This window comes from Oncorhynchus gorbuscha, unplaced genomic scaffold (genome assembly GCF_021184085.1).
Source record: "Oncorhynchus gorbuscha isolate QuinsamMale2020 ecotype Even-year unplaced genomic scaffold, OgorEven_v1.0 Un_scaffold_2160, whole genome shotgun sequence".
NCBI classification, from domain to species: domain Eukaryota; kingdom Metazoa; phylum Chordata; class Actinopteri; order Salmoniformes; family Salmonidae; genus Oncorhynchus; species Oncorhynchus gorbuscha.
Genome location: NW_025745087.1, coordinates 23551 through 49165, shown reverse-complemented (window position 1 = coordinate 49165; position 25615 = coordinate 23551). Strand labels below are relative to the sequence as shown.

Here is a 25615-nt window from a genome sequence, read left to right as displayed (position 1 = left end):
CACCATCCCACCTTCCCTTTACACCTCTCACTCTGACACACACACCATCCCACCTTCCCTTTACACCTCTCCCTCACTCTGACACATACACCATCCCACCTTCCCTTTACACCTCTCCCTCACTCTGACATATACACCATCCCACCTTCCCTTTACACCTCTCACTCTGACACATACACCATCCCACCTTCCCTTTACACCTCTCACTCTGACACATACACCATCCCACCTTCCCTTTACACCTCTCACTCTGACACATACACCATCCCACCTTCCCTTTACACCTTTCACTCTGACACATACACCATCCCACCTTCCCTTTACACCTCTCCCTCATTCTGACACATACACCATCCCACCTTCCCTTTACACCTCTCACTCTGACACATACACCATCCCACCTTCCCTTTACACCTCTCACTCTGACACATACACCATCCCACCTTCCCTTTACACCTCTCCCTCACTCTGACACATACACCATCCCACCTTCCCTTTACACCTCTCACTCTGACACATACACCATCCCACCTTCCCTTTATACCTCTCACTCTGACACATACACCATCCCACCTTCCCTTTACACCTCTCCCTCACTCTGACACATTCACAATCCCACCTTCCCTTTACACCTCTCACTCTGACACATACACCATCCCACCTTCCCTTTACACCTCTCCCTCACTCTGACACATACACCATCCCATCTTCCCTTTACACCTCTCACTCACTCTGACACATACACCATCCCACCTTCCCTTTACACCTCTCCCTCACTCTGACACATACACCATCCCACCTTCCCTTTACACCTCTCCCTCACTCTGACACACACACCATCCCACCTTCCCTTTACACCTCTCCCTCACTCTGACACATACACCATCCCACCTTCCCTTTACACCTCTCACTCACTCTGACACACACACCATCCCACCTTCCCTTTACACCTCTCCCTCACTCTGACACATACACCATCCCACCTTCCCTTTACACCTCTCACTCTGACACACACACCATCCCACCTTCCCTTTACACCTCTCCCTCACTCTGACACATACACCATCCCACCTTCCCTTTACACCTCTCACTCACTCTGACATATACACCATCCCACCTTCCCTTTACACCTCTCCCTCACTCTGACACATACACCATCCCACCTTCCCTTTACACCTCTCACTCACTCTGACACACACACCATCCCACCTTCCCTTTACACCTCTCCCTCACTCTGACACATACACCATCCCACCTTCCCTTTACACCTCTCACTCTGACACACACACCATCCCACCTTCCCTTTACACCTCTCCCTCACTCTGACACATACACCATCCCACCTTCCCTTTACACCTCTCACTCACTCTGACATATACACCATCCCACCTTCCCTTTACACCTCTCACTCACTCTGACATATACACCATCCCACCTTCCCTTTACACCTCTCACTCACTCTGACATATACACCATCCCACCTTCCCTTTACACCTCTCACTCTGACACATACACCATCCCACCTTCCCTTTACACCTCTCACTCTGACACATACACCATCCCACCTTCCCTTTACACCTCTCACTCTGACACATACACCATCCCACCTTCCCTTTACACCTCTCACTCTGACACATACACCATCCCACCTTCCCTTTACACCTCTCACTCTGACACATACACCATCCCACCTTCCCTTTACACCTCTCACTCTGACACATACACCATCCCACTCTGTCTGCTCTGCTATCCTCTTCTACTCTGTTGGGCTTGTTCCCCCCCTCTCTCTTTTGTCATCTGTTATTCTTTCTCTCACGTCTGTGATCTATGGATACATTGTTCCTCGTTAGAAATGGTTAGAGGCAGAACGTTTCTCATCTGTTGTTCAGCCTGGCACAGAGAGAGAGCCTAACACTCTCGCAAAGGGATCTGAAGGAAGTATGGAACCCATTTAAATGTCAACATCAACCACGGTCGCCTTATAGGTGGTAGGAATAAAAGGAAAAGTTAGTGTGTCATAAGAGCAAACACTTCCTGGTCAATTAAGTGTACCTCAGTAAGACCTCCCTTGAGAAGTAGTTTCACACAAACACTATTTACAGGCAGGGGGCAGAGGGCATCCCTTATAACAGAAAAACAACAGATAACTAGAACCCACGTGTTCACAGCTGGGAGATTCTTGAAAAGCTGCAGCTAAAGGCAGAGGTTTGTTTCCCAGGTGGTGAAAATGAACCATTCTAACTATCAGAACAAAAGAGGATTATTTATGTAAGCTCCCTAAGCTAATGCCTAGGCTTAAGCTCGGCAGGCTAACTCAGTCTTGTGGCACACACATGACCCTGGTTAAAACCCAGTCTGTCACATATGCGTCACCCAACTAAAAAGAGAATAATGAGGGCAGTGCCATTTTTTAAAAGTCATATGCATTATTTTGTGTATTTGAATACATTTTGGCATCCTGTGTGTGAATGTGTGAGTCATGCATGTTAGTGTGAGTGTCAGTGTGAACTCACTGTAAACTGGATCTGACAGCCTCCCATGATGTAATCCAGGAAGGAGTGCATCTTGATGATCTGTGGATGGGAGACAGCAGTTGAGGGCGGGGACCTCAGCTACCCACAGTGAGAATTGGCACCAATCACTTGGGGATGACATGACAGACACAGTAACTGACCACTTAGGAACATCTTATCCCTTATTCCAGCCAATTACAAAGCAGCTAGTTTAGCATGTTAGCCATTAGCTTTGAGAAAGCAGCTGGCTGTGGGTGTTGTTCATTATGTCTCTGTTACAACTGGTGTCACATGTTGGCCAGTGTTGGGAAATATCAGAGAGGAAGAAGTGGGGATTTACTCCGGCCAAAATCTGTCTACGTGAGATAAGCCTTTTTTTGGTCTATGTGAGTGTGTCGAATTACGAGGCTTATTTAATCTAACAGAAGTTAAATAATGTTTAGGCTGTTACAAATTATATAAGTGGATGAACATGGCATTCCGGCAACTTTAGGAAATACGACTTAGTTGTGCCTGTTGTTCACACACGTATCTGCCCTCTCATTAGCTAGAATCCTTCCACTTTATCTCGCCTCCTCCCACCTGCCTCCCATCTTTGAGAACATGGAAACTCAGCAAAAAAAGAAACGTCCTCTCACTGTCAACTGCGTTTATTTTCAGCAAACTTAACGTGCAAATATTTGTTTAAACATAACAAGATTCAACAACTGAAACATAAACCAAACAAGTTCCACAGACATGTGACTAACAGAAATTGAATAATGTGCCCTCCTCATGGACTGCACCAGATTTGCCAGTTCTTGCTGTGAGATGTTACCACACTCTTCCACCAAGGCACCTGCAAGATCCTGGACATTTCTGGGTAAATTGTCCCTCACCCTCACCCTCTGATCCAACAGGTCCCAGACGTGCTCAATTGGATTGAGATCCGGGCTGTATGAGATCCAAGCAGTATGGCTGGTGGCATTGTCATGCTGGAGGGTCATGTCAGAATGAGCCTCCACGAAGGGTACCACATGAGGGAGGAGGATGTCTTCCATGTAACGCACAGCGTTAAGATTGCCTGCAATGACAACAAGCTCAGTCTGATGATGCTGCAACACATCCCCCAAGACCACTACAGACCCTCCACCTCAAAATCGATCCCGCTCCAGAGTACAGGCCTCGGTGTAACACTCAGTGAAGAGCACTTTTTGCCAGCCCTGTCTGGTCCAGCGACGGTGGGTTTGTGTCCATAGGCGACGTTGTTGCCGGTGATGTCTGGTGAGGACCTGCCTTACAACAGGTCTACAAGCCCTCAGTCCAGCCTCTCTCAGCCTATTGAGGACAGTCTGAGCACTGGTGGAGGGATTGTGCGTTCCTGGTGTAACTCGGGCAGTTGTTGTTGCCATCCTGGACTCACTTATCACCTGTTAATTTCCCCCACTATATTTGTCAGTTCCGCAGCTCTGTTCCCTGCTGCATTGTATTGTTTTCTGATGCTGTTCCTGTCTCGTTCCATGTCCGTTATTTATTAAATGTTTTACTCCCCGTACCTGCTTCCTCTCTCCAGCGTCAACTCATGTGACAGAATGCAGCAGCCAACATACGAAGCATCGGGGATTACTGACATTCCGGTTGGTATGGTGGCATCGGCTCTGGGTCGCCACCAATGGAACCGGAGGTGCCTAGCCAGCTTGTCGTGCTTCCACGCCCTAGCTGACTCGAGAGGTTTCCTTGCCCCGGTTGGCTTGGAAGGCGCCCATCCCACATCGGGCCACAGCCGGATCGTCAATTCTTGTTTGCCCACCTGGTCCAGCATCAACATGTGACAGGTGCGATGTTCGGATGTACCGATCCTGTGCAGATGTTATTACATGTGGTCTGCCACTGCGAGGACGGTCAGCTGTCCACCCTGTCTCCCTGTAATGCTGTCTTAGGCATATTACAGTATGGACATTGCAATTTATTGCCATGGCCACATCTGCAGTCCTCATGCCTCCTTGCAGCATGCCTAAGGCACGTTCACGCAGATGAGCAAGGACCCTGGACATCTTTCTTTTGGTGTTTTTCAGAGTCAGTAGAAAGGCCTCTTTAATGTCCTAAGTTTTCATAACTGTAACCTTAATTACCTACCATCTGTAAGCTGTTAGTTTCTCAATGACCATTCCACAGGTGCATGTTCATTAATTGTTTATGATTCATTGAACAAGCATGGGAAACCGTGTTTAAACCCTTTACAATGAAGATCTATGAAGTTATTTGGATTTTTACTAATTACCTTTGAAAGACAGAGTGCTGAAAAAAGGACATTTATTTTTTTGCTGAGTTTATTTCCTTTGTTGGAGCGGTTACTCGACTATCTTCTCAATATAATTGATCGTCTTGGTAAGTAGCAATCTGCCAATAAAGACACTGAGAAAGGCCAGCACTTATTTAATGGGAATATGTCTGCATTAGCTAAACAACATGAGCTATTCCACAGTGTCTCCATGCAGACATAGTTGTCCCCAAAATGACACAAATTTTAAGGTCATCCGTGGGTTCAGCAGATGGAAGAAATATCATATTAGTCAGATTCCATCTGATCACAACCGTCTTTCACATCCATAACAGCAACAGGATGATAAATGTTCTGGAACCGTCTGCCAATGAGACTTAGACATCAGGTTAGAGAAAGTGGTGGGCGGAGGAAGGATGGAATGAGTGTGTGAATGAGAGAGAGTCGTGAATCACCTTGCACTGATTGAGAATGACGATACCAGAGTTCTTGTAATTCTTCTTCTTCATCTGATACTTGGGGTTTATACACTCCCATTGGACCTGGCGTTGATCAAATATAAAAACACACTATCACAATAGGTACAGTATCATCCCTACAGTATGTGACTTGGTGGCGGGAGACTGACTGTGCTAAACAGAGATGAAAAGAATCATTAAAAAAATGACAGGATTGATAGACTATATCATCCCATGGGATAACATGGAGCGATGGTAGTGGAGGCCAGACAATGGAGTGAAAGAAAGCAATATGATCCACAGCAATGAGAAGATGCAAGGAAATGGAACTGTGGAGCGTGTTAGGGAGAATAATTAGCAAATCCAAGCAACAACAGCCTGACGAGGTTTGGTTTCAGGATCATTTGTTCATCACTAATGAGGGGAGCGTTATCCATTCATGCCTGTACAGATTAGCTCAGTCGTTTCAATCTGCTGCTCAAAAACAGAAAACAACTCCTGTGTTGAAATCCAACACTTTTCCTCTAAGGGTCATGGGAGAGAAAAAACGAAACATCAGTCACCTAATCGTCTCAGGAACTGGCTGTCCGTGCTGTTCTCTGTCGTTCTCTTCAGCTCACAAAACCGATTATATAACCATTATCATAAAAGTGGATACCTAACTAGTTGTAGCTCCATGAATGATTAGCAGATAATGGGTAAAAAAAACTAGATATCTCCATCAGCCAAATCACCAATTTCAGTAGGAGTCAAAAGCCCCTGTGTATCCTACAGCATATGTGGCATTGGAGTCTAATGAAATGGGCCGTACTGTAACAGGTTTAATGCCAGCAGTCTTCTTAAATTCCATGAAGGAGCCAATTAGTGGTGTGACCGGCCTTTAAAAGCTTGCTGCGTTTGAGGCCCGAGCACCGTAGGGTTTATTTAAACTACGAAGTGAGCCACATTGTAATATAATTAGCCTAGAAGCCTCAGCCTGGAGCTCCTTTTGTGTGCTAATGAAGACACAGCTGTCTGCCTGGACCAGACGGCGTGATGAAGGAGAGGCGTCCAGCGTTGTACGGCAGTACGGGTTGTCACCTGTCATCCTCACCATGAACGTCGACTAATTAAATGCATTCTTTCTTGTTCTTGTTCCAAGGGAAGCTGTTCGGTTTGCAAAACTCTGGACATTAGGTAAAAACTTAAAATGTCTTAAAACAGTCTCCTCAAACTCTCTCTTTAAGTGGTGATGAAGGCTGATCTCTATTAAAAGAGTAAAAGTGCCTTCAATTGAAATCAAGGTTAAGTACCCTTTGACCTTTCAGGGCTGCAGTTCCGTTATCATTTTACAGACATACTCATCATAAATGTAGATGAAAATACAAGTTATACACATGGAATTATAGATATACCTTTCCTTAATGCAACCGCTGTGTCAGATTTCAAAAAAACTTTACGGAAAAAGCAAACCATGCAATAATCTGAGATGGCACCCAGAAAATAAATAAAATTATCCGCCAGGTTGGAGTCAACAGAAACCAGAAATCACATTATAAATATTCCCTTACCTTTGATGATCTTCATCAGAATGCACTCCCAGGAATCCTAGTTCCACAATAAATGCTTGATTTGTTCGATAATGTCCATTATTTATGTCCAAGTAGCTACTTTTGTTAGGGCTTAGGTATACAAAACGCTCGTGCAGGTCCATCCGAATGTCGGACAAAAACTTCTAAAAGTTATAGTACAGGTCGAAGAAACTTGTCAAACTAAGTATAGAATCAATCTTTAGGGTGTTGTGGAGAGTTCTCCAACTGGAGAATTCCTTTGTGTGTAGAGTTTGGATTTCATCTCAGGTTTTGCCTGCCATATGAGTTCTGTTATACTCACGGACATCATTCAAACAGTTTTAGAAACTTCAGAGTGTTTTCTATCCAATATTAATAATAATATGCATATATTAGCAACTGGGACTGAGGAGCAGGCCATTTACTCTGGGCACCTCTGGGCAACTTTCATCCAAGCTACTCAATACTGACCCTGCAGCCATAAGAAGTAAGGTAAGGGTTATGGTTAAGGTTAGGGTGAGGGTAGGGGTTAAGGTTAGGGTAGGGATGTCACAAGGATGCCGAATAGCACTAACCATGGCTCAATGGATCCATTACCAAGCATTCTGAGCTGGAAGGAAACGGCAAGGATTCTTTCCCAAACACACCAGGCAGGACAGAACTTTCACTCTCTCACACCCTTGTCCTCCATACATTTACATTACATTACATTTAAGTCATTTAGCATACAGTGAAGGAGAGTGCTGATTTCTGAATTACACTGGTACAGAGAGAGAGACAGAGGAGAAGGTGGCTACCGGATGATGGGGAGGCTGAGAGAGATCCATTGTCATTTGTTTGGTTTTTCCTGAAGGCTTCTGTCCTACTCTTCCCTGTGGAGCGCTGAAATATCCTCAGCACTCAATGAGAGAAGTAAGTATCTCCTCCGGGGGAGAAAAATGTCCTGAGCCCCAAATGGCCCCATGCCACTGCATTTGGTCATGTCCCCCAGAGAGAGGACGCTACCCTCTGGTCACATCCCCCAGAGAGAGGAAGCTACCCTCTGGTCACATCCCCCAGAGAGAGGACGCTACCCACTGGTCACATCCCCCAGAGAGAGGACGCTACCCACTGGTCACATCCCCCAGAGAGAGGACGCTACCCTCTGGTCACATCCCCCAGAGAGAGGAAGCTACCCTCTGGTCACTTCCCCCAGAGAGAGGACGCTACCCACTGGTCACATCCCCCAGAGAGAGGACGCTACCCACTGGTCACATCCCCCAGAGAGAGGACGCTACCCACTGGTCACATCCCCCAGAGAGAGGAAGCTACCCTCTGGTCAGGTCCCTCAGAGAAAGGACGCTACCCACTGGTCACTTCCCCCAGAGAGAGGACGCTACCCACTGGTCACATCCCCCAGAGAGAGGACGCTACCCACTGGTCACATCCCCCAGAGAGAGGACGCTACCCACTGGTCACATCCCCCAGAGAGAGGACGCTACCCACTGGTCACATCCCCCAGAGAGAGGACGCTACCCACTGGTCACATCCCCCAGAGAGGGACGCTACCCACTGGTCACATCCCCCAGAGAGAGGACGCTACCCACTGGTCACATCCCCCAGAGAGAGGACGCTACCCACTGGTCACATCCCCCAGAGAGAGGACGCTACCCACTGGTCACATCCCCCAGAGAGAGGAAGCTACCCTCTGGTCAGGTCCCTCAGAGAGAGGAATCTACCCACTGGTCACTTGCCCCAGAGAGAGGACGCTACCCACTGGTCACATCCCCCAGAGAGAGGACGCTACCCACTGGTCACATCCCCCAGAGAGAGGACGCTACCCACTGGTCACATCCTCCAGAGAGAGGACGCTACCCACTGGTCACATCCCCCAGAGAGAGGACGCTACCCACTGGTCACATCCCCCAGAGAGAGGACGCTACCCACTGGTCACTTCCCCCAGAGAGAGGAAGCTACCCTCTGGTCACATCCCCCAGAGAGAGGAAGCTACCCTCTGGTCACATCCCCCAGAGAGAGGACGCTACCCACTGGTCACATCCCCCAGAGAGAGGACGCTACCCACTGGTCACTTCCCCCAGAGAGAGGAAGCTACCCTCTGGTCACATCCCCCAGAGAGAGGAAGCTACCCTCTGGTCACATCCCCCAGAGAGAGGAAGCTACCCTCTGGTCACATCCCCCAGAGAGAGGAAGCTACCCTCTGGTCACATCCCCCAGAGAGAGGAAGCTACCCTCTGGTCACATCCCCCAGAGAGAGGAAGCTACCCTCTGGTCACATCCTCCAGAGAGAGGAAGCTACCCTCTGGTCACATCCCCCAGAGAGAGGAAGCTACCCTCTGGTCACATCCCCCAGAGAGAGGACGCTACCCACTGGTCACATCCCCCAGAGAGAGGACACTACCCTCTGGTCACATCCCCCAGGAAGAGGACACTAGCCTCTGGTCACATCCCCCAGAAAGAGGACACTACCCTCTGGTTGGATGAAAACAAATCTCCAGTCGGCAACCCACATGAGCTCTGCCTCTCTAACCCACTTTCTCTCTGCTCTGACATATCATCTGGAGAGACATACATTGCAGTGAGTACAGAATCATATCAGAGTGTGATTCCTACAGTCTGAGAAGTCTTAGGTATATAATAATGACCATGTTTCACATTGTATAAATGATTGGAGACAAGCGCAGGAATACGTAATAGGGGGTTTTAATACTCCACCCAAATTACACAACATGCCATGAAAGGCAGGACAAAGCCCAAAACAAACACGTATACAAACACACAGGGATGTAACCCAAACAACAGGACGGGGTTAAACCTCTAATAAATACAAAGGACGAGACCCAGAATAACAATGCACGGGATGAGACCAGTAATTGCACTGCACGGGATGAGACCAGTAATTACACTGCACAGGATGAGACCAGTAATTACACTGCACGGGATGAGACCAGTAATTAAACTGCACGGGATGAGACCAGTAATTACACTGCACGGGATGAGACCAGTAATTACACTGCACGGGATGAGACCAGTAATTACACTGCACGGGATGAGACCAGTAATTACACTGCACGGGATGAGACCAGTAATTACACTGCACGGGATGAGACCAGTAATTACACTGCACCGGATGAGACCAGTAATTACACTGCACGGGATGAGACCAGTAATTACACTGCACGGGATGAGACCAGTAATTACACTGCACGGGATGAGACCAGTAATTACACTGCACGGGATGAGACCAGTAATTACACTGCACGGGATGAGACCAGTAATTACACTGCATGGTATGAGACCAGTAATTACACTGCACAGGATGAGACCAGTAATTACACTGCACGGGATGAGAGGAGTGCGTAATTAGACAGTTCAGTGAAGCCTAGAAGGCCGGTGATGTAGAACTCCGGAACTGGTGCAGGAAGGAGCAGCAGTACTGAGGGAATCCGTGACAGGCATCTAGAAATGGTCATTTTACAAACCTGATTGATGCCTTCGCTACCTAAAAGAAAAACAACCAACACCATCTAAAAGAAACAGCCAACCCCACTTATAAACTCGCACAAAACCTGTACAACCTACCTGTCTCCCATCCATTGCCCCTCTCATCTCTTTGAATGTGGCCTGATATTCACCAATATAGTCGTGCTTCCCATTGGAGTCCCAGTCCCACACTGTGCACTGATAGAGAGAGAGAGAGAGAGAGAGAGAGAGAGAGAGAGAGAGAGAGAGAGAGAGAGAGAGAGAGAGAGAGAGAGAGAGAGAGAGAGAGAGAGAGAGAGAGAGAGAGAGAGAGAGAGAGAGAGAGAGAGTAGGTTAGAAAAGTGACTTTAGTTAATGATCAAATACTGCGGTGTCAATATGTACATATCACCTAACCCATCTGTGAATGCTGCAGTTGAACAAGATCTCCAGACTGAATGTGACCAACTATGTGGTGTCATGTAGATTCTGGTTGAAAGCTCTTCCCCTGGTGTTCACACTCGTTACAACTCACCGGGACCAGTTTCAGAACTAGAGCAGACTCCCCTGTGATGCTTCTCCATTAATAAATCAGTAAGGCGACATTGCTGGAGTTTTAATGGTCTCATGAAATATAGAATTGAGGATGTGAAAGGCTTTTGACATAAGACAGAGAGAGAGAACATTGAATTTGTGTGTATATGTTTATTTTGTTTAACATTATACATTTTTAAATTCATTATTACACTTAATTTCTAAGCACACGTTTCATCATAATTTCTTATAAAAAGATCAGTCAGTGGTATTTTGCAGAGGGGGAACACTAACTGGACCAGGCAAAAGTACCCCTCAACCCCCTCCCTTTTCTCCTTAGTAAGTGGTTTCTTCCAAGGTGCGCCACTGAGCAAAGATATGCTAGGCAGGTCGCTAGATACTCTTGTGCATGCAGACAGTATCGTCAGTAGAGGAGGAGAGAGAGTGTTGAGTTACAAGCACAGCGTTTGATTTGATTTTAGCTGCCAGTGATGGGCAGAACTCGCAGGAGGTATGTTTGCAAATCGTTGTCCGGGTCGTTGTCCCGTTGGAAGGTGAACCTTCACCCCAGTCTGAGGTCCTGAGAGACACTTGGCATTCAGGCTAAAGAGTTCAATCTTGGTTTCATCAGACCAGATAATCTTGTTTCTCAGAGAATCTTGTTTCTCATGGTCTGAAAGTCTTTAGCTGCCTTTTAGCAAACTCCAAGCGGGCTTTTATATGCCTTTTACTGAGGAGTGGCTTCCGTCTGGCCACTCTACCATAAAGGCCTGATTGGTGGAGTGCTGCAGAGATGGTTGTCCTTCTGGAAGGTTCTCCCATCTCTACAGAGGAACTCTGGAGCTCTGTCAGAGTCACCATCGGGTTCTTGGTTACCTCCCTGAACAAGGCCTTTCTCCCCCGATTGCTCAGTTTGGCCGGGCGTCCAGCTCTAGGAAGAGTCTTGATGGTTAAGAATGATGGAGGACACTGTGTTCTTGGGGACCTTCAATGCTGCAGAATTTTTTTGGTAAACTTCCCCAGATCTGTGCCTCGACACAATCCTGTCTCGGAGCTCTATGGACAATTCCTTTGACCTCATGGCTTGTTTTATGCTCTGACATACACTGTCAACTGTGGGACACAAGTGTGTGCCTTTCCAAATCAATTTAATTTACCACAGATGGACTCCAATGAAGTTGTAGAAACATCTCAAGGATGATTAATGGAAACAGGATGCACCTGAGCTCAATTTCGAGTCTCATAGCAAAGGGTCCTAATACTTATGTAACTAAGGTATTTCTGTTTTTTACTTTTAATAAACTTGCAACATTTCTAAAAAACTGTTTTCGCTTTGTCAATATGGGGTATTGTGTGTAGGTTGATGAGTATTTGTATTTATTTAAATATTTTAAAAATAAGGCTGTAAAGTAACAAAATGTGGAAAAAGGAATGGGGTCTGAATACTTTCCGAATGCACTGTATATACAGTAACAGTGTGGCAGTTGTCCAAACTCCTACGGCATAACATTTGTCATAGAATCAATGTGGATCATTCATTAAAATGACATTTGAACAGGTGAAGAGGTAAGCTTAGATAGCCTTCTTTTTTCACTTCTTTTTTTTGTACATATAATTAGACATAATGATTATTGTTGTTCGAAAAATACTAAATCCTCAGAATTCCAGAGGGGGGGCTGGCCAGTCCCACACACACACACACAGCCTTCATCCTCACGTACCTCTAAAATAATGGCTGCATGACGCCACTGTTCGTGTGTGTGTGTGTGTGTGTGTGTGTGTGTGTGTGTGTGTGTGTGTGTGTGTGTGTGTGTGTGTGTGTGTGTGTGTGTGTGTGTGTGTGTGTGTGTGTGTGTGTGTGTGTGTGTGTGTGTGTGTGTGTGTGTGTGTGTGTGTGTGTGTGTGTGTGTCTAGGTTTCACGTGGATCATGGATAAATAAACTGACCTCTGACCCTCATTTGGCCATTAGCTATGCTGAACATTCATCTATGATACACATGCACTACAGTGGCCATTCCAGGACAGCCTCCTACATCCATGGTTGTGTCAAGTGTCAGAACCGTGGCCTTGTAATGTCTGTTTAATGAATGTGTGTTCAATTAATGGTCTTGTATTATACAGTTTGTGATAAGGAGGTTAACCTGAGCGAACATTAACAGCATCTTGTGAAAAGTCCCATTGGAGGGGAAGATATTTTACTATCCATTAAAACTAGAGGCATATTGGAATCATTCACTATCACTGCTTCTGAAACCCACACACACATCCACCCACATCCACCCACACCTCTAACACACATACACCCACATCCACAACACACATCCACCAACACCCCTAACACACACCCACCCACACATCCACCCACATCCACCCACACCCCTAACACATATACATCCACACATCCACCCACGTCCACCCAAACCCCTAACACACATCCCCCCACACCCCTAACACACACCCACCCACACATCCACCCACATCCACCCACACCCCTAACACATATCCATCCACACCCCTAACACACATCCACCCACACATCCACCCACTCCCCTAACACACATCCACCCACACCCCTAACACATCCACCCACACATTCACCCACATCCACCCACACTCCTAACACACATCCACCCACACCCCTAACACACATCCACCCACACACACCCCTAACACATATCCATCAACACCCATTACACACATCCACCCACCCACACCCCTAACACATATCCATCCACACCCCTAACACATATCCACCCACACCTCTAACACACATCCACCCACACACACCCCTAACACATATCCATCCACACCCCTAACACATATCCATCCACACCCCTAACACATATCCATCCACACCCCTAACACACATCCACCCACCCACACCCCTAACACATATCCATCCACACCCCTAACACATATCCACCCACCCATACCCCTAACACATATCCATCCACCCACACCCCTAATAACATATCCATCCACACCACTAACACACATCCACCCACCCACACCCCTAACACATATCCATCCACACCCCTAATACACATCCACCCACCCACACCCCTAACACACATCCACCCACACCCCTAACACATATCCATCCACACCCCTAACACATATCCATCCACACCCCTAACACACATCCACCCACCCACACCCCTAACACATATCCATCCACACCCCTAACACACATCCACCCACCCACACCCCTAACACATATCCATCCACACCCCTAACACATATCCATCCACACCCCTAACACATATCCATCCACCCACACCCCTAATAACATATCCATCCACACCCCTAACACATATCCACCCACCCACACCCCTAACACATATCCATCCACACCCCTAATACACATCCACCCACCCACAACCCTAACACATATCCATCCACACCCCTAACACATATCCATCCACACCCCTAACACACATCCACCCACACCCCTAACACACATCCACCCACACCCCTAACACACATCCACCCACCCACACCCCTAACACATATCCATCAACACCACTAACACATATCCACCCACCCACACCCCTAACACACACATTCATCCACACCCCTAACACACATCCACCCACCCACACCCCTAACACATATCCACCCACACCCCTAACACACATCCACCCATCCACACCCCTAACACATCCACCCACACATCCACCCACACATTCACCCACATCCACCCACACCCCTAACACACATCCACCCACACCCCTAACACACATCCACCCACCCACACCCCTAACACATATCCATCAACACCCCTAACACATATCCACCCACCCACACCCCTAACACATATCAACCCACCCACACCCCTAACACATATCCACCCACCCACACCCCTAACACACACATTCATCCACACCCCTAACACACATCCACCCACCCACACCCCTAACACATATCCACCCACACCCCTAACACACATCCACCCATCCACACCCCTAACACATCCACCCACACATTCACCCACATTCACCCACACCCCTAACACACATCCACCCACACCACTAACACACATCCACCCATCCACACCCCTAATACATATCCATTCACACCCCTAACACACATCCACCCACCCACACCCCTAACACATATCCATCCACCCACACCCCTAATAACATATCCATCCACACCACTAACACACATCCACACACCCACACCCCTAACACACATCCACCCACCCACACCCCTAACACATATCCATCCACACCCCTAACACACATCCACCCACCCACACCCCTAATACATATCCATCCACACCCCTAACACACATCCACCCACCCACACCCCTAACACATATCCATCCACACCTCTAACACACATCCACCCACCCACACCCCTAACACATATCCATCCACACCCCTAATACATATCCATCCACACCCCTAACACATATCCATCCACACCCCTAACACATATCCATCCACACCCCTAATACATATCCATCCACACCCCTAACACACATCCACCCACCCACAACCCTAACACACATCCACCGACCCACACCCTTAACACACATCCACCCACCCACACCCCTAACACATATCCATCCACACCCCTAACACATATCCATCCACACCCCTAACACACATCCACCCACCCACACCCCTAATACATATCCATCCACACCCCTAACACATATCCATCCACACCCCTAATACATATCCATCCACACCCCTAACACATATCCATCCACACCCCTAACACACATCCACCCATCCACACCCCTAACACATATCCATCCACACCCCTAACACACATCCATCCACACCCCTAACACACATCCATCCATCCACACCCCTAACACATTATGGTCTACCATTATGATGCTACCATTATGGTCTACTATTATGATGCTACATTATGGTCTACTATTATGATGCTACATTATGGTCTACTATTATGATGCTACATTATGGTCTACTATTATGGTCTACTATTATGATGCTACATTATGGTCTACTATTATGATGCTACATTATGGTCTACTATTATGATGCTACATTATGGTCTACTATTATGATGCTACCATTATGGTCTACTATTATGATGCTACCATTATGGTCTACTATTATGATGCTACCATTATGGTCTACTATTATGATGCTACCATTATGGTCTACCATTATGATGCTACCATTATGATCTACTATTATGATGCTACCATTATGGTCTACTATTATGATGCTACCATTATGGTGCTACTATTATGATGTTACTATTATGATGTTACTATTATGAAGCAACTATTATGATGTTACTATTATGATGCTACTATTATGATGCTACTATTATGATGTTACTATTATGATGCTACTATTATGATGCTACTATTATGATGTTACTATTATGATGTTTCTATTATGATGCTACTATTATGATGTTTCTATTATGATGTTACTATTATGAGGCTACTGTTATGATGCTACTATTATGATGTTACTATTATGATGCTACTATTATGGTCTACTATTATGATGTTACTATTATGATGTTACTATTATGAGGCTACTGTTATGATGCTACTATTATGATGTTACTATTATGATGCTACTATTATGATGCTACTATTATGATGTTACTATTATGATGTTACTATTATGATGTTTCTATTATGATGCTACTATTATGATGTTTCTATTATGATGCTACTATTATGATGTTTCTATTATGATGCTACTATTATGATGTTTCTATTATGATGCTACTATTATGATGTTACTATTATGATGCTACTATTATGATGCTACTATTATGATGTTACTATTATGATGTTACTATTATGATGCTACTATTATGATGCTACTATTATGATGTTACTATTATGATGTTACTATTATGAGGCTACTATTATGATGTTACTATTATGATGTTACTATTATGATGCTACTATTATGATGTTACTATTATGAGGCTACTATTATGTGCTACTATTATGGTGCTAGTTGGCAAGACAGCATAGGACTCACCATGCCCCACTGGATGACCAATCCCAACAGACAAACAGGAAGCTCTTTCCCTGAAACCACTGGTTGTTAAGCAGTGGCTCTGTATAATTTGAATATTTATTTCAAAAGGGTTTGCTGATACTGTTGGTGGAGTTAATATTGGTAGCAATATGGTCAGTCAGTTTCTTAGCCTTCAACGTTTAAATGTGAATGATCTCTTTAGCTGCATGTCATTTCCTGCCCTGGGGTTAATTGCTGTTGGCCCCACCAACACACATCCAACCCTACAGTGACCTCATCACTCATACCCCTAAAGAGCACCACCGTGGCAACTGGGGCTGATTGAAATCTTGGGATGGAGAGGAGAGGTGTGATTGTTAACATGGAGGCATTGGGACAAGAAGTAGGTGGGAGGGAGCTGGGGGTGGAGGCATTGAGAGCTTCACCTCCTCCCACCTCAGCACCACCCTCTCTATCTCCTTGACTGGAGAGGAGAGAATGAAGAATAGAGGGAAGGAGAGAGAGAAAGAGAGAGAGAGAGACCCAGTGCCCCTAAACACAATGAGACACTGCTGCAGCTCATTGTTGGTGCCTAAATGTTTAATGAGAAAGTCTTATTTGTTTGGAGCAGGCCTTTCAGGCTCTCATTAGACTAACTGTAGTTTAAGGATTTAGTAATGCCAGGGAGTTAGAAAGGGGGTAAAAGGCAATATTACACACACACACAAACAAGCACACACAAACAAGCACACACACACACACACACACACACACACACACACACACACACACACACACACACACACACACACACACACACACACACACACACACACACACACACACACACACACACACACACACACACACACACACGAGGCAATAAAAGAAAAGGGGAAAGATGCCGACCATGTGAGACAGAGGGAGGGGGGCTGAAAGAGAACACGAGAGGGAGGAAAGAGGTGGTGGGGGCTGAAAGAGAACACGAGAGGGAGGAAAGAGGTGGTGGGGGCTGAAAGAGAACACGAGAGGGAGGAAAGAGGTGGTGGGGGCTGAAAGAGAACACGAGAGGGAGGAAAGAGGTGGTGGGGGCTGAAAGAGAACACGAGAGGGAGGAAAGAGGTGGTGGGGGCTGAAAGAGAACACGAGAGGGAGGAAAGAGGTGGTGGGGGCTGAAAGAGAACACGAGAGGGAGGAAAGAGGTGGTGGGGGCGGGGCGTTTGAGAGTCTCTCTCTTTCCACTCCCCTGGTCTAATAGATGTCCCCCGTCTTGGTCCTGTATGATCAGGCCAAGCCACAAATGACTCGTCTAGAGAGCCCTCAAACTCAACTCTGGACCTCGATGCCAGTTCATTTTTACATGGTTCCCCTCTAATCAGGGACTGATTGACTGGAGAGGAGGAAATGAAGAATAGAGGGAAGGAGAGAGAGACCAATCAGGGACTGATTTAGACCTGGGACACCAGGTGGGTGGTATTAATTATCAAGTAGAACAGAAGACCAGGGGTAAGAGTTGAATACCCCTGCTATAGAGAATCCCCTTCCTCCCTAGTCTAGCCCTCCCTCCTGACTCTAGTAGACAAACCCCTTATAGGATTGAGACCATGGTGCTGAAATCAGTATTGCTCACCTGCCAGTCAGTCCACTACTGTGGCAAAAGTGCTCAATCAGGTCCCCTGGGCTGGCAAGAAGACATAGAGCCAAGCACATACATACATACAATCAGACGCACACGTCTATACCTTTAGAGGCCGGTCATGGTCTCCACTGCAGAGGGAATTCAGGGAAGTCTTGAAGGTTTTCCACACCGGGTTAAGGTTGTTCATAACAGTCTGTGAGTGAAACAGGAAAGAGAAAAGTAAATAAGCTAAAGTAATTGGATGGATCCGTTTGAACAAAACGACTGCTGGTTTTACCTCTGTTCTGTGCACAAGCTGTAGCGTGTCGTCATCGTTCATCCTGAAGATCTCCAGGAAAGGGTCTGATTTGCTAAAAAAGTCCTGCACAGAGAGATACACAGTGGGCTTTCAGAAATACATTAACGACCATCTTAATGCCATGCTGAGGGATTGCAATATTTCCCTCCCAACCGCTTTGGCCCTAAAACTGTGAAAGTGGTCAATAAAATACCTAACGTTGTTGTGAGGAAGATGGTTGCCATGTTGTCCAAATTCATGCATTTATCAAAGTCAACAACACACTGAGGTCCTCTACAAACGCTCCTGTATGTGTATAGGAAATCTACATGGAATATATATTACACATAGAATATACTGTACTGACATCTAACTAACTCTCTGCCACTATATCTCTTCCTGTGAGGCTGGTCTTTCTCCTTCCTGTTCATTGATTCATAGAGCTGAGCTGTGATGCAATCTGTAGGAGGGTTATCTCTGGTAACTCCCTAGACGGGTGACAAAACTCCTGAACAGCTAAATTAGCTGAAGAAATACTGTACCTCATACAATACTCCAGACCCTGAGGTTGTAACTCGTTACAGTATACAGCTAAGACGCCTTTCAAATTGTCTTGGTACTTTGACTTATCTAATAAGAGCAGCACTGGGAAGTAGAAAATCACAGATTGTTCTCAACACTTTTGAACAACAAGTAGAAATGTCAAATTGCAGATTGCATTTCTTCAACAAGCAGGACGCACAGGATGTACTTCCGACACCCGACAAGGCCAAAATCCCCGTCATTGGAAAGAGACGCAGGTATAGAGCATACAGGGCGGGGTGCCTTGTGAGGATCCGTCAACGGCGAGTGGGAAATCTGCCCTTACCATCAGTATTAACTGTAATATCTTATGTTTCACCAAATCGTGGCTGAATGACGACATGGATAACATTCAGCTGGTTGTAACACCCGGGGTGTAGCGGGGAAGAAGTCAGGCGCAGGAAGCAGAGGGTTCAGGGTGTATTGGGAAAGAAGTCAGGCACAGGAAGCAGAGGGTTCAGGGTGTAGTGGGGAAGAAGTCAGGCGCAGGAAGCAGACGGTTCAGGGTGTATTGGGAAATAAGTCAGGCGCAGGAAGCAGAGAGTTCAGGGTGTAGTGGGGAAGAAGTCAGGCGCAGGAAGCAGAGGGTTCAGGGTGTAGTGGGGAAGAAGTCAGGCGCAGGAAGCAGACGGTTCAGGGTGTATTGGGAAAGAAGTCAGGCGCAGGAAGCAGAGAGTTCAGGGTGTAGTGGGGAAGAAGTCAGGCGCAGGAAGCAGAGGGTTCAGGGTGTAGTGGGAAAGAAGTCAGGCGCAGGAAGCAGAGGGTTCAGGGTGTAGTGGGGAAGAAGTCAGGCGCAGGAAGCAGAGGGTTCAGGGTGTATTGGGAAAGAAGTCAGGCGCAGGAAGCAGAGAGTTCAGAGTAGCACTACTTTTAATGCACCACAACGGTGAACAGACGCCAACCCAAACAAATGCCCCAAACACAGGGGACTTAAACAGTCCAGCAAAATACAAACACATGGACAACCGTGACATACAGCCGTGTACACATGTACACTGAAAATAATCCTACACAACCAGCAGGCGGGCCGGCTGGTAAATAAAGCCCAACCAATTAACCTAAACTAAACACAGGTGCAACCAATAAACAGAAAGGGGGAAAAGGGATCAGTGGCAGCTAGTAGCCGGTGACGACGACCGCCGAGCGCCACCCGAACAGGAAGGGGAGCCACCTTCAGGAGTCGTGACACTGGTGGGATATACGCTGCACCGGCTAGATAGAACAGCACACTCCGAAGACGAGGGTGGTCTGTGTATATTAGTAAACAACAGCTGGTGCACGAAATCTAAAGAAGTCTCTAGATTTTGCTCGCCTGAAGTGGAGTATCTCATGATAGTGTTCATCTATATTTTTAGTGGCTGTTTATTCACCACCACAGATGGATGCTGGCACTAAGACCTCACTCAGTCAGCTGTATAAGGTAATAAGCTAACAGGAAACTGCTCACCCAGAAGCGGCGCTTCTTGTGGCCGGGACTTTAATGCAGGCAAACATTAATCCATTTTACCTCATTTCTATCAGCATGTTATATGTCAACCAGAGGGGGGGGATTCTAGATCACCTTTACGGCACACACAGAGACGCGTACAAACCTTTCCCTCGCCCTCCTTTGGCAAATCTGACCGTAATTCTATCCTTCTGATTCCTGCCGACAAGCAAAAACTAAAGCAGGAAGCACCAGTGACTCGGTCTATTAAAAAGCAGTCAGATGAAGCGGCTGCTAAACTACAGTTTTGCTATCACAGACTGGAACATGTTCTGGGATTCTTCCAATGGCATTGAGGAGTACACCACATCAGTCACTGGCTTTATCAATAAGTGCATCGAGGAAGTCGTCCCCACAGTGAAAGTACATACATAGCCCAACCAGAAGCCATGGATTACAGACAACATTCCCACTGAGCTAAAGGGTAGGTGCGGAACTCTAACCTGGAAGCTTATAAGAAATCCTGCTATGCCCTGCAGCGAACCATCAGACAGGCAAAGCGCCAATAAAGGACTAAAATTGAATCGTAATACACCGGCTCCGATTCTCGTCGGGTGTGGCAGGGCCTGCAAACTATTACAGACTACAAATGGAAGCACAGCCGCGAGCTGTCCAGTGACACAAGCCTACCAGACGAGCTAAATCACTTCTATGCTCGCTTCGAGGCAAGCAACATTGAGGCAACACTGAAGTAGCCGTTGTGAGTAAGGCCGCTGGCAAGGCATGTGCTGACCAACTGGCAGGTGTCTTCACTGACATTTTCATTTTCATGTCCCTGATTGAGTCTGTAATACCAACATGTTTCAAGCAGACCACCATAGTCTCTATGCCCAAGAACATGAAGGCAACCTGCCTAATTGACTACACACCCGTAGCACTCAAGTCCGTAGCCGTGAGTGCTAGGCTGGTAATTGCTCACATCAACACCATTATCCCAGAAACCCTAGACCAAATCAAATCAAATCAAATCAAATTTATTTATATAGCCCTTCGTACATCAGCTGATATCTCAAAGTGCTGTACAGAAACCCAGCCTAAAACCCCAAACAGCAAACAATGCAGGTGTAAAAGCACGGTGGCTAGGAAAAACTCCCTAGAAAGGCCAAAACCTAGGAAGAAACCTAGAGAGGAACCGGGCTATGTGGGGTGGCCAGTCCTCTTCTGGCTGTGCCGGGTAGAGATTATAACAGAACATGACCAAGATGTTCAAATGTTCATAAATGACCAGCATGGTCAAATAATAATAAGGCAGAACAGTTGAAACTGGAGCAGCAGCACAGTCAGATGGACTGGGGACAGCAAGGAGCCATCATGTCAGGTAGTCCTGGGGCACGGTCCTAGGGCTCAGGTCCTCCGAGAGAGAGAAAGAAAGAGAGAATTAGAGAGAGCATATGTGGGGTGGCCAGTCCTCTTCTGGCTGTGCCAGGTGGAGATTATAACAGAACGTGGCCAAGATGTTCAAATGTTCATAAATGACCAGCATGGTTGAATAATAGTAAGGCAGAACAGTTGAAACTGGAGCAGGAGCATGGCCAGGTGGACTGGGGACAGCAAGGAGTCCTCATGTCAGGTAGTCCTGGGACATGGTCCTAGGGCCCAGGCCAGTTGAAACTGGAGCAGCAGCATGGCCAGGTGGACTGGGGACAGCAAGGAGTCATCATGTCAGGTAGTCCTGGGGCATGGTTCTAGGGCTCAGGTCCTCCGAGAGAGAGAAAGAAAGAGAGAAGGAGAGAATTAGAGAACGCACACTTAGATTTACACAGGACACCGAATAGGACAGGAGAAGTACTCCAGATAAACAAACTGACCCTAGCCCCCGACACATAAACTACTGCAGCATAAATACTGGAGGCTGAGACAGGAGGGGTCAGGAGACACTGTGGCCCCATCCGAGGACACCCCGGACAGGGCCAAACAGGAAGGATATAACCCCACCCACTTTGCCAAAGCACAGCCCCCACACCACTAGAGGGAAATCTTCAACCACCAACTTACCATCCTGAGACAAGGCCGAGTATAGCCCACAAAGATCTCCGACACGGTACAACCCAAGGGGTGGGGGGAACCCAGACAGGCCGACCACAACAGTGAATCAACCCACCCAGGTGACGCATCCCCCAGGGACGGCACGAGAGAGCCCCAGCAAGCCAGTGACTCAGCCCCGTAACAGGGTTAGAGGCAGAGAATCCCAGTGGAAAACGGGGAACCGGCCAGGCAGAGACAGCAAGGGCGGTTCGTTGCTCCAGAGCCTTTCCGTTCACCTTCCCACTCCTGGGCCAGACTACACTCAATCATATGACCCACTGAAGAGATGAGTCTTCAGTAAAGACTTAAAGGTTGAGACCGAGTTTGCGTCTCTGACATGGGTAGGCAGACCGTTCCATAAAAATGGAGCTCTATAGGAGAAAGCCCTGCCTCCAGCTGTTTGCTTAGAAATTCTAGGGACAATTAGGAGGCCTGCGTCTTGTGACCGTAGCGTACGTATAGGTATGTACGGCAGGACCAAATCAGAGAGGTAGGTAGGAGCAAGCCCATGTAATGCTTTGTAGGTTAGCAGTAAAACCTTGAAATCAGCCCTTGCTTTGACAGGAAGCCAGTGTAGAGAGGCTAGCACTGGAGTAATATGATCAAATTTTTTGGTTCTAGTCAGGATTCTAGCAGCCGTATTTAGCACTAACTGAAGTTTATTTAGTGCTTTATCCGGGTAGCCGGAAAATAGAGCATTGCAGTAGTCTAACCTAGAAGTGACAAAAGCATGGATTAATTTTTCTGCATCATTTTTGGACAGAAAGTTTCTGATTTTTGCAATGTTACGTAGATGGAAAAAAGCTGTCCTCGAAATGGTCTTGATATGTTCTTCAAAAGAGAGATCAGGGTCCAGAGTAACGCCGAGGTCCTTCACAGTTTTATTTGAGACGACTGTACAACCATTAAGATTAATTGTCAGATTCAACAGAAGATCTCTTTGTTTCTTGGGACCTAGAACAAGCATCTCTGTTTTGTCCGAGTTTAATAGTAGAAAGTTTGCAGCCATCCACTTCCTTATGTCTGAAACACATGCTTCTAGCGAGGGCAATTTTGGTGCTTCACCATGTTTCATTGAAATGTACAGCTGTGTGTCATCCGCATAGCAGTGAAAGTTTACATTATGTTTTCGAATAACATCCCCAAGAGGTAAAATATATAGTGAAAACAATAGTGGTCCTAAAACAGAACCTTGAGGAACACCGAAATGTACAGTTGATTTGTCAGAGGACAAACCATTCACAGAGACAAACTGATATCTTTCCGACAGATAAGACCTAGACCCACTCCAATTTGCATACCGCTCAAACAGATCCACAGATGATGCAATCTCTATTGCACTCCACACTGCCCTTTCCCACCTGGACAAAAGGAACAGCTATGTGAGAATACTATTCATTGACTACAGCTCAGCGTTCAACACCATAGTGCCCTCAAAGCTCATCACTAAGCTAAGGATCCTGGGACTAAACACCTCCCTCTGCAACTGGATCCTGTACTTCCTGACGGGCCGCCCAGAGGTGGTAAGGGTAGTTAGAAACACATCTGCCACACTGATCCTCAATACTGGAGCATCTCAGGGGTGTGTGCTCAGTCCCCTCCTGTACTCCCTGTTCACCCACGACTGCATGGCCAGACACGACTCCAACACCAACAGTGTTAGGCCTGATCACCGACAACGACGAGACAGCCTATGGGGAGACACCTGGCCGGGTGGTACCAGAATAACAACCTATCCCTCAATATAATCAAGACAAAGGAGATGATTGTGGACTATAGGAAAAGGAGGACCGAGGATGCCCTCATTCTCATCGAGGGGGCTATAGTGGAGCAGGTTGAGAGCTTCAAGTTCCTTGGTGTCCACATCACCAACCAACTTGAATGGTCCAAACATACCAAGAAAACCTTGTGAAAACCTTTCCCCCCCAGGAGACGGAAAAAAATTGGTATGGGTCCTCAGATCCTCAAAAGGTTCTACAGCTGCAACATCGAGAGCACTGGTTGCATCACTGCCTGGTACGGCAACTGCTCTGCCTCCAACCGCATGGCACTACAGAGGGTAGTGCGAACAGCCTAGTACATCACTGGGGCTAAGCTGCCAGCCATCCAGGACCTCTACACCAGGTGGTGTCAGAAGAAGTCCCTAAAAATTGTAAAAGGACCCCAGCCACCCCAGCCACCCCAGTCATAGACTGCTCTCTCTTCTACCACATGGCAAATGGTACCGGAGTGCCAAGTCTTGGTGCAAGAGGCTTTTAAACTGCTTTCACCCCCAAGCCATCAGACTCCTGAACCGGTAATCAAATGGCTATCCAGACCATCTGCATTGTGTGTGTCCCCTCCCCCAACCCCTCTTTTTACGCTGCTGCTAATCTCTGTTTATCATCTATGCATAGTCACTTTAACTATACCTACATGTCCATATTACCTTAATTAGCCCGACTATCCGGTGCCCCCACACATGGACTCTGTACCCCTGTATACAGCCTCGCTACTGTTATTTTCACTGTCATTTTACTGTTTTCAAATTTCTTTACCGATCTATTGTTTACCTAATACCTATTTTTTACTTAAAAATGGCACTGTTGGTTAGTGCTTGGAAGTAAGCATTTCACTGTAAGGTCTACACCTGTTGTATTCGGCACACGTGACAAATACACTTTGATTTGATTTGAATTGGGGCCAGCAATGGTCCTGATATATCCTGGTCTGGTTATGCACACCTGATGTCTGATCCTAGTACTACAATCAACTTGACTGGATGCTCCAGGAGAAAAATTATCTCAAAACACCTGCTGTTCAGAATAAATCTGCAGTTCCAAAATACGAAATCAATCATTTATAAACACGATTCTTACT

General features: G+C 46.7%; 1 protein-coding gene across 2 annotated transcripts in view; it reads right to left on the bottom strand.

The window, feature by feature from the left end:
- LOC124017464 (copine-4-like) overlaps positions 1-25615 on the bottom strand; it is a 48903-nt gene that overhangs the window by 16590 nt on the left and 6698 nt on the right. Inside the window, exons 4-8 of one of the 2 annotated variants that reach the window (XM_046332667.1) lie at positions 18664-18747; positions 18490-18579; positions 10361-10459; positions 5229-5315; positions 2514-2573 (exon numbers count right to left, since the gene is read on the bottom strand). In XM_046332667.1, the coding sequence (XP_046188623.1) occupies positions 2514-2573; positions 5229-5315; positions 10361-10459; positions 18490-18579; positions 18664-18747 (420 nt within the window). The remainder of the gene's footprint in view (positions 1-2513; positions 2574-5228; positions 5316-10360; positions 10460-18489; positions 18580-18663; positions 18748-25615) is intronic. The other variant, XM_046332666.1, reaches the window with a different exon arrangement.